We start from the raw sequence: 10,302 nt of genomic DNA on the forward strand, positions 1-10,302 counted from the left end.
TTCTTTTTAGCCATGGATTTGATTTCTATTTCCAATTCGATATTAACTTATCAGCAAATATCTCTTCAACTGTATCAGTTAAACCCGCAGGATGCAAATTTGTGTTTAATAACAGCAGGAAGCCAAAGAAGAGAGCTGGGCTGACTTTAGGAAAAGGATTTCCACCAGAGTCAAGGTGAAAACAGTTCACCCCACACTTGCCTCCTTCCTACTGGCTTTTGGGGTCCATTCAGCACCCTATTGGGACTCCCCTCCAATCACTGAAAACATGGAACACCACACCAATTATCTAAACATCAGGTTTTCTATTTTTATTAAAAACTCACAAATTTATTCAACATGTTTTCTTTCATACAGTGAATGGTCTAATATGCACTGGAGGTCACACAAGCTTAGGTTTATTAGAACAATAAAAGACATATGAGAAATTTAATATATAAAGAAAAAGTAGCAGCTGTTGACTGCATATTTGACCATAAAATTTAAATATTTTGGACTTTCATTTTAAAGACACAAAAATAAAACCTGTGTGGGTCTATATAAGTCATATTAACAATTTCATGAATGTTTAACAGGACTAAAAATTAGCAAAGATGTTTTTTTTTTTTTAAACCTTGTAACACTTTTTTTTTTTAACACTTTCTCAGGTTGCTGGTGCCAGGCACCATTACAGTATTTGTGCTATAATTTATTCTATTTGGCAACTGTCTGAATATCATGTTTTCCCTTCGCCTCGTGTAAACAACACCTTTTTACATACTAGCACAGTGAGCCGCAAGCCCTGCAAATCTGTCAGAACATCTACAGGAAAAGAAAAGAAACAATTTTGGTTGACTGCTCAAAACATTTTGTTTTTGAACAAGAGGTTTCAAAACAGGATATATTAGTAAAACACTGAACTCCTGAATTTAACATTATACGTAAACAGTTGACTGTTTTTAGTTCAATAGTCTTTTTTTTTTTTTTTAACTTTCATGTGAAGGTAGAATTTTTTTTTCTTTTTGTGGAGGTGATGTTCAAGTCATTTTACTGAGAGGTCTGGCTGGAGACCATCCTGTGGAGAGAGGGTGAGTGTGTGAGTGAGTGTGAGCATGAGCGTGTGTGTGTGTGTGTGTGTGTGTGTGTGTGTGTGTGTGTGTGTAGAGAAAGAGAGACAGAGAGGGGGTCTGAAGGTAGAAGAGTTGGTACTGAGGGCTTTACATTTAGAATTTTGCGATATTGGCAAAAACAAAAATCAAAAACCCGGATAGACAAAAAATATATATATATATAGTCCCACCTGATGCACAGCAGGTCGGTGTTTCTGAAGCTATTAAGAGTTTGTTGTCGCTGAACTCCGAGACAACACTAAGGGATCGCCCAGAGCTAGGACCCTCTTGACCGGAGCGCCCCTGACAGCTTCTCCGCCCTCACCCGGGCTGAGCGCCTCTAGTTCTCCCTCCCCGGGCTCCTGGCCTTGCCCAGTGCCGTCGGAGGCTGCAGCTGCCGGAGATGACTTCCCGCCAGCCAGCGGAACCGCCGGTGGAGTCCGTCCACGGATGCAGATCCAGGTCGAGGGTGGGGACAGCTCGGAATTCCCCTTCCGGAGCCCCAGTTCTGCACTTTGCCAGCCAGCGTTTGGATATCCCAGCTCTACCACGAGGCCGATTTGGATCCTATTCTGGAGCCCCTTTGCCATCCAGTCTCCCCAAACTGAGAATAGTCCTCGAGGACGGAGGAAGCGGAGCAGAAGGCTTGCTTTTTATGTTCTTCCCCCCCTATTTTTTTTTTCTTAAATAAAAGCTCGTCTCTCTCTGTACAACCACGAGCTCCCGTGGCCCGTGTGAGACCCCGCTACCACACGGCTGCCTCGTTCATTTCAGGAGGGTGGGACAAGTGGTTCCCGTAGCTGGCTCCGCCGTTGACCGACAGGGAGGAGAAGGGTGGACTGGGCCCGAAGACCTCCGCTGACATGGAGTGGAGCGGCCCGGGCAGGCTGGGTTCAGGACTAGGCGAGTCCCCCGGGGGGTGTGCCAGTATGTCGGTGAATCGCTGCGCCTCGCTGGAAGGATGGTGGCCAGGCAGCGGGTGGTCCAGACCCCCCAGGGGCGTCCCCGAAGGCCCGGAGGATGGCACGAAGGGTAGGTCCACTGGCGTCTGGGCCTGCGAGGAAGGCGGTCCTTGCGGGAAGAAGTCGTAGTTGCCCCCGGGACCATAGTACTCGCTCTGGTAATCTGAGGACCAGCAAGAAGGAGAAAGGGAAGGGTATCAGAGCGCAGCCCCGCGTCTGGAGGGACCCACGGAGTAGAAAGGCAGGCCTGCCAGCGGGCATCGCTGGAAAACTGGGGGAACCGGCTCTTCGTGGGGCACCCGGAGCAGGATGGAGACTTAGCTGCTCCCTACTGGGGACCCTCTTCTCGACGGGGTTGGGACCTCCCCTGACTTGCTTCCCAGTCTCAATAGATAGCAAGAAGTACCTCCCGCGCTGCCACCCGCTTCCAGCGAAGCCTGAGCCGCCTGCCCCCGTCCCCACCCCCCAGCCCACCCCACCGCTTGCCGCTCCAGCACTCTCACCTCCGTAAAAGGAGAAGGGGCCGTTAGGGATGAGCTCGCCCGGCTCCAAGCGGTCCACCAGCGGCCGCATCCGGCGAGGACTGCGGAAAAAGGCGTGGCGCCGTGCGCCCAGCGCACTTAGCTGCTTCATCCTCCGCTCCTTTGAGCGTCGATTCTGGAACCAGACCTGAAGCACACAGGCACCAAGTGAGACCACCACGGAGACTCCACGGGCCATCCGGTGTACAACGGGGGTCCTGTCGTTCACCCCTCTACTACTGCCCTGATAGCTCACTAGGCTGTTGGGGGGGGGCTTGGTATGTGTGTGTGTGCAGTGGTCTCTAAGTAGGACCAGGACAGGGGTGCCCGCCCAAGAAGGGGGTCTGAGCAGACTACTGCCTTAATTAACTTTGCAGTCTCCCTACTGCCAACAGTCAGAGTCTTAGCATTGCATTATCTTAGGGATCACAGATATGGAAACACTCCAAAACAGTGTCACACACAGCTCCCTTTCAGGGTCTCTTGTAGCCCCTACTCCTGTATCATGATAGTGACAGAGACACAGAGAGCCTCCTGCTGAGTGTTTCCCAAGGGTAGTGACACCAAAACCCCACAGTCTGCTTTTCACACTCACACACAATCTCCTAAGTGCCAAACATGCTTAGCCACGGCCTCTCACCAATAGTGACAGCCACACAACCCCACATTCATGAGCTCAGGTTCACACGGCCTCCCAGAGGCTGCCCTTGTCCAGCACTTGGACAAGCACAATCAGCCTCGGGGGACATTCACCCACACCCTCACCTGGCCTCCAGGCACTCGGATTAGAGGCATAGTCACAGTTAGGGCCAGACTCCTGGTGCCCGAGCCACACTCTGTCTGGCCTCTTCCCAATGCAGAGGCCCAGCCAACTGCATAAGGCTTAGCCTACTCCTGCCTACTCCAGGCTGCACCTAGGCAGGGCTGACTTTCCACAAAACCATTTCTCCTTCAACCCAAGGTCTTCTACCTGCTTGGGAGGGCAAGTCTCTCCTCTGGGGCTTTTCACAAAGCTCACAAATTTGGGGGTTGAGGAATTAGAGGAGAGCCTGTGGTACAGTCATCAGAAGAACTGAGCAACTCTGGAGTCCACAGACATCTCTCTGCTCCTTAACGAGGGTGGGAGAGGGACAGAATGTGTACAGAAAAAAAAAAAAAAAAAGGACGCTAGCTTGTTGTCATTGTGGCGTTAGACATTGTGCTTTCTTCCAGCTTTATGCTGAGCTACCAAGCTGCTCCTTCCCCTTAGAGGCTACCACCTCGGTGGGCTTTTTCTCACATTCCAATGTATCCGGCAACCTTTTCCTACTCCTATTCACTTCTCCCCTACCCACCCCCTTCGCCCTGAGAACTCTGGGCTCTCCCAAGCTCAGCCTAGGTTCCCTTAGTGGCCATGGGAGCCTACGGGAGACAGAGTTGCAAACCAAGGTTCTGACCTGGATGACCCGCATGTTGAGGCCAGTCTCCTGGGCCAATTGCTCACGGATATGGCGAGTGGGCTTGGGTGTAGCTGCAAAGGCTGCCTTCAACGTCTCCAGCTGCTTGGCTTTGATGGTGGTCCGGGGTCCCCTGCGCTTGGCACCTAGGTTCTGGTCATCGTTTTCATTGCTTCCACCTTCCTTGTCCGACACGTTGGCACTTTCAGAGTCCTTGGCATCGTCCTGCGATGGGTCTTGGGAATCCGGAGATAAACTAGGGTCACTGCCTGTGGTGGCTGGGGAGAGGGGAAAGGTCTGGTGAGCAGGGACCACGGCCGGCTTTCCTCCCCCTACCTGCCCCCTCTCTTCCCAGTTGGGAATCCTGGCCTCACCCGAGTGGAGGCTGTTCTCTTTGGCGACGCTGCTGTTACTCAGGTAGTCCTCTTTACAAACGAACTTGTTCTCATCGATGATGTAGAGCTCCTCGCCGGTGGAAAGCTGCTTGTTACACATCATGCAGGTAAAGCAGTTGAGGTGAAACACTTTGCTTCGCGCTCTCCGAACCAGATCGCTCGGGGAGATGCCCTGCGCACAACCAGCGCATTTGGTACCGAAACATCTGCGTAAGACGGGTGGGGGTTAGAGAGAAGGAGGAGGCCAGAAGAGGAAGTTGAGGTGGGGTGGGGTAGGGTGGGAGAGAGAATGAGTAAAATCTTATTAAGGAAGTGGGGAATCTGGAGCGAACGCGGGACGTCAGGAAGGGAGGAAATACATTCGGTTAGAGTTAAGCTGCCCTCTACCTCTAACATCATGCCTACACCTTATCCACCAGGAAAACAGCGTCGCGGAAAAAGGTTTCAAAGCGGCTACGGGGGCAGAAAGGAGACGGAGCACACATTTCCCGATTATCTTCAAATAAGTCAAAGTCGAGTTGAGAGCTCCAGAAATGCCCGGCTCTATTCCGCTGGCTCTGCCTTTCTTTCATCACAAAAGGACCTGCGCTCAGGCGGGGGGGGTTGGCAAAGTCCGATCCCGCCGCGAGTAAACAAACACCGACTCCGGGAGAGCTTCGCTGGCAGTAGCTGGGCTGTTGCCACGTTCTTGCGCAAAAGCCTGGCAGATTGGCGCAAGCGGGAGACGCGGCCGGGTTGAGCCGGCTTTAGGTGCCCTGCTGGGCGTAGTTGCCAGCGAAGCCTCCAGGGCCCCGACAAGCCGGTGTGGCTACGTTCTGAGGCTCTGATCCAGCCTTGCCGAGTCTGCTGAAGCTCCAAAACTCAGCCTTTCCTCAACCGCAGCTGGCACCGCTCTTTGCTGCGCGCAGTCCCTTCGCAAACGCCAGCGGCGCATCCTGAACCGCCACCGGGGACTGCGCTTCCACGGCCTTCGGGCAAAGGAGGCCTGAGGAGGCTTCGAACTACCCTCTCCCCAGTTTGATCTAGCCTCACAAACCAAGACCAAAATAGCGGAGTAAAGCGTGGGGTTTCAAATCAGTGGGAAACGCAATTTACACGTGAGGGCATTCTCCTCTGTAGAGTTGTGATTGTGGCAAATAGTGGGTGTAAGGAAACACAGATAAAATAGTGAACAGAGGAGACTCTACCCGGTTCTAACGAGCTGCGCGTCTGCCAGGAGTGGCCTTCCTGGTGGGGGCGTTGGCTGGAAAGGCCACGAAGAGGAGCCTGGACATTGGGCCGAGGCCAAAGCCGGACAGTACGGTTCTCCGAGGTCTCCGCTTAGAGGCCAATCCGAGATTGGGGCTACCCCTAAGGTGTACGGGATTGGCCTCAAGGTCGGACTGTTTACCGCGGCTTTCTCGGACACTGGGACTGTGCAGTTCCGACAAGACCTCTCGGAGAAGGAAGAGGCTGTGGCTAGAATAGAGCCGGAGCTTCTGGAGAACCGTCCATCTGGGGAGCCCAGAAAACGCGGTTGGTTGGCCGGAGAGCTCGGCTGCGGGAAAAGGCGAGTGGCAGCTGCCACCCGGAGGCCGCTCAGCCTCGCCGGCCCGCGGCTCGGAGGGGCTTCTGAGCTGAAGCCGCCTCAGACCCTTTCTTCCCCAGGCGCGCGCAGCCAAGCCCCGGCCTCGCTTTCCAGGCTTCCTGAAGGGCAGAAGCCGGAGGCACTCGCCTGCCCTGGTGAAGGGCCATCTCCCGACGGGGCCGCCTGGGCCGCGCTGACCTCTGTCCGAAGCTGGCCGGGCAGGGCCCGTGGGGAGGAGGCGGCAGAGGCGCGGGAGGGAGGTACTCACCGGAAGAAGTCGTTCTTACAGTAGAGCTTGCCCTCCCTGGAGAAGCACTTCTCCGTCAGGTTGCATTTACATTCACAGCACTGGACGCACTTGACGTGCCAGGCCCTGTCCAGCACGTTCAAGAGGAAACGGTCCAGGATGGGCCTCTTGCAGCCCGCACAGTGCACCATGGTCTTTGGTTTGGTCCGGTGAGGCCCGGAGCGACAGGGCAGTTAAGAGTCAACAACGGGATGAGTCCTGAAGACAAAACAACCGGCTCCTCCAAAAAGAAGAAACCCCCCCGCTCTGGTGGAGCAAGCCAAAACCTGTACCGGCAAAATCAAAACGGGGGAGGCGGGGGAAGAGACCAGGCCGGTGGCAGAGGGCAGCCCGGAGCGGCGCCACCCGGGCCCACCAGGCGAGGAGAACCAGTCTCAGGCGGGCGAGGAAGCGGCTTCTCCGGCCCAAAGCCCGCGGGGGGAGCGAAGGTCACCGAGAAAGGCGGCAAGACGCAAATAAATAAAACTGAAACGGACGGGAAGGGAAGACGCCAAGAACTCGGGGGTTCGGGGTAAGCGACGCTGGGTTCTGTCGGGCTTGAGGTAGAGGCTGTCAGAAGTCAAAAGTGCATTATCTGCTTTTGTCGGGAGTTACCAAGGCAGGCTGTGTGCGCGCCAGACTGCCCGGCCACCGGGTTCTCCCCTTAAAAAAAAAAAAAAAAACAAATCAAAACAAAACCAAAAAACACGAAAAGAAAAGAAGACGGGAGTAGAAAGCTTTGGCTCCTACATCGCCGACTTCTTGCAGCGGCTCGGGGCACCCTGCGCGCCCGCTCCGGGCCCAGGGAGGGGGCGGGGGCAGGCCGAAGGAGGTGTGGGGTGGGGAAGGCGGGCTGGGTAGGATATTTTGTTGATTGTAGTTGTTGCTTAGTTGTTTTTTTCCCCGCCCTTTTGGAGAGTTTTATTTTTGCCAGTCAAAAAATAATAATAATAATAATCCAAAAAAAAAAAAAAAAACCAAAAACAGAAAAAAAACAAAAAACAAAAAACAAAACGGAAAGGGACAACTTCGGGCAGATGAAGCCGGGCGCACTCGCACGCTCCCCACCGCCCCAGCCCTGTCACCTCGGCCGGTGGCAGCCTTGCGCGTCCTCCGGGCGGCCCTCCCTGCGCCTGGACGCCTTCGGGGGGAGGCAGCCGGTGCGGCTCTTCACCGCGCCTGGCCGAGCTTCCCGGCTTCAGTCACCGCTCGCGGGCGCTCGGCCCCGCATTGCTCGGCCCACACGCTCCCGGGGCCTGCGTTCCAGAAGCCGCACGGTCTCTCCACTTTTTCTTTTCTTTCTTTCTTTTTTCCCCCTCTTTTTTTTTCTTTTTCTTTTTTTTTTTTTTTTTTTTTTTGTTGTTGTTGTTGTGGCCAATCTGGGTTTTCTTTCTCCCCCCTCCCCCTTTTTCTTTTCCTCTTTCAACGCGAGGAACCAAGGGGAGGTGGCGTCTTGGAGAGCTTTAGAATAAGGTCCTGCGGGCGACTGGAACAGTTCTGCGCGGCTCTGCCGGTGTCGCTGTCCTGCCCCCGGGTCCCCTGCTGGCTGTCCCCGGCGGCGCGCGTCCCCCGGTCCCCGGTCTCCCGGCCCAGTCTTCGGCGCGTCTCTCCCCAGCTCCAGCGGCTCGGTCACTGCTCCTGGCTGTTGGCTGAGCCCTGGAAGCCCCCTCGCCTTAATGCAGCGCCCGCCGACGTCACGGCGGCCCGCGACCAATCAGCGCCTCGCGGTCCCTCTGTAAACCATCCTGCGTCCCCCCCAGCCGGGGAGAATGCGGGGAGACCGCGTTTAGAGGATCAGCGGCGGCGGCCCCGCGCGGACTCGGAGACCGGCAGCGAGACGTCCCGGCCCCTTCCAGGTTTGGAACGACGTCGGTTCCAGCGTCAGGGACTGGGAGGAGGTGCGGAGGAGGTCAGAGTTCTGGGCGGGGGGCGGGGAGGGGGGGTTAAAGGCAAACCTCCAAAAAAAAAAAAAAAAAAAAAAGGTCTTGCTGGAATTAGAGTGCATCTGGGTCTGGAAGCCTGGGAGGTCCTGGAACACTGGCTTTGCAATTCAGTAGGTGTTGATGGCCCGCCCCTGCTTGCTCTTTTGGCCTGGAAATTGCCCCCGGGACAGGTCGCGTCTTTGGAGAGGTAGGGGGCGCTTGGCAGCCTCACCTCCCTCCTGTCTCTGTTTCGTTTGCCCTCCCCACCCCCCACCGCCCGCCCCCTGCAGCCCATCCAAAGTCCACCCGGCAGGGAGTCCGGGAGACACGAGTGTCGTCCTCCACGCTGCGCTCCCTCGGAAAGTTGATTCCGCGGTTTCCTGGTGGGGGCGGGGGAGACCGGAGGCCCGGCGCCAGGGTGGGAGAAGGAGTGGGTGGGGGAAGCGCTTCGGGGTGAGGAGCTGCAACTCGGGCGAGAAGTTGTGAGAAAACGGTGATCCGGAGACACCTTTTACAAACAAAAAACAGACGACTAGGTGGGAAACCGCGGGGCTCCCGCGGCTGGGGGAGGTGGTAGCCGCGGGGGGCCGCCCCGTGGCTGCGAGGTGGGGGGAGGCGTGCGGCGCGCTGGCGGAATACGCCTGGAACGAACCTTTTCCAGCCTTCAGACACCAGCGGACCGACCGTCCTACCTACCGGAGTTCATTCCTTAGGGACAATACACTTTTCCTAAGGATGCTCGCGTTACAAACTCCTGGCCACCGCCTACGGGCACGGAGCTGCCCTAGGTGAGGTCCAGAGGGCTTGAGCTTTAGGAGTCATTCTAGTTCCCGGGAGCACTCAAGTTAGCTGTAGGGACTGTTTTTGTTTGTTTGTTTGTTTGTTTGTCTTCTAAGCCTAACCCAAAGTTTCCTCAAAGCGGTGCCACTTTTGCTTCCTATTTAGGGGAGATGCTAGGAAGGCTCGTTTGATCAAACCTGGAAGAGAGTAAGGATGGCCCTGCAGCCGTATCTGGGTGGTATTTCGGAATCTGCCTTTTGAGTTCCTTCATCTGTGAGCCTGGCAGATTTAGCCACTGCGCTAAACTGGGAGAAACGCGCGCGGAAACGCAGTGGTCCTGGCAGTGAATCCGGGTCCACAAACGGAAGACCCTCTTCCAGCGAAAAGAGAAGCCGCTGCCACGAGTCCGGCTGGCACCGTCGGTTGCCAGCGCCCTCCTCCCCCTCTGCTTTTTTTTCTTGCACTTCCGGGCAACCTCGAAGCTCCTCGCCGGCTCTCGCCTTCCCACCGGCAGGGTCTTTGCTTTGTAAACCCAGTCCGCCGCCGCCTGCCTCACTCTCCTCCTTAGAGATCTGCCCTCACCCCCGACCCCTAACGCAAGCAACTGTGGGCCAAAGTGGCACAGTCCATAGCTTCTGTGCATCATTTCCTCCCCGGCTCAGACTCGGGGGTGAGCAGGGTTGGAAGGTGGCCCTCCCCCCCCTAACCGGCGGGCTCTGTGGGTTCCGACCGAACGTCAAGATCTTCCTGCGGACCTGACCCGCTTCCTAGGACAAATCGGTCAGTACCCAGCCTTCTGGTACCGCCCCCGACCCCCGAGGAGCCAAACGTGGCGGAGCGCGGGATCCTCTTTTGCAACTCACGAGTCGCTGCCCAAAGAAGAGACCGTGGGTCTCCAGGCTCTCCACCTACAGCTAGGACCCAACCGCCCCTCTCAGGGGTCTGCGGTCGCCCCGGTCCCTGGTGGCTCACACCCGGCGCTGCTGGGCTACTTCACGCGCAAAGCAGAGGGGCCCGGGACTGGGGAACCCTGGAAACTGCTGTCGCGGGGACCTGTAGGGCGACGTCTGTACTCGGTTGCCCGCCCTTTCCTTTTCGCGTCTTTCTTCCGTAGTCGTGGAGAGATTGTTTTAGTGATTCGGGAGGCAATGACTCTGAGACCCAGATATTGGAGAAAAGGCCCCTTTTAGAGGAAGGGAGCTGGGCAAAGACAGGACACTGGTTCTAGGCATCGTGTTCTGCTTGTCCCCGAGTCCAGATGGTGAAGAAAACCGGTCCCGGAGCCAATCCCAGCTTCTGGTGTGTGTGTGTGTGTGTGTGTGTGTGTGTGTGTGTGTGTGTGTGT

The 10,302-nt window shown here is 56.0% G+C and overlaps 1 protein-coding gene across 1 annotated transcript; it reads right to left on the bottom strand.

Annotated features, from left to right (window-relative positions):
* Positions 1–309: 309 nt before the first annotated feature.
* Lhx1 (LIM homeobox 1) lies at positions 310–6,912 on the bottom strand. Its single transcript, XM_055613381.1, has 5 exons — positions 6,238–6,912; positions 4,382–4,608; positions 4,008–4,285; positions 2,554–2,719; positions 310–2,213 (listed from the first exon to the last, which is right to left on the bottom strand). Exons 1-5 carry the CDS (start codon positions 6,405–6,407, stop codon positions 1,834–1,836), a joined length of 1,221 nt encoding a protein of 406 aa, XP_055469356.1. The 5' UTR covers positions 6,408–6,912; the 3' UTR covers positions 310–1,833.
* Between the last annotated feature and the right edge of the window lie 3,390 nt (positions 6,913–10,302).

This window comes from Psammomys obesus, unplaced genomic scaffold, assembly GCF_907164565.1.
Source record: "Psammomys obesus unplaced genomic scaffold, mPsaObe1.curated_primary_1811, whole genome shotgun sequence".
NCBI lineage: Eukaryota > Metazoa > Chordata > Mammalia > Rodentia > Muridae > Psammomys > Psammomys obesus.

Excerpts from the sequence above, each read along its gene's own strand:
- Lhx1 (XM_055613381.1), bottom strand. The coding sequence starts at position 6,407 with ATGGTGCACTGTGCGGGCTGCAAGAGGCCCATCCTGGACCGTTTCCTC. Across the intron at positions 4,609-6,237 it reads TGTAAGAACGACTTCTTCCG|ATGTTTCGGTACCAAATGCG; the intron begins GTGAGTACCTCC and ends CGTCTTACGCAG. Across the intron at positions 2,214-2,553 it reads CCCCTTCTCCTTTTACGGAG|ATTACCAGAGCGAGTACTAT; the intron begins GTGAGAGTGCTG and ends GCTGGTCCTCAG.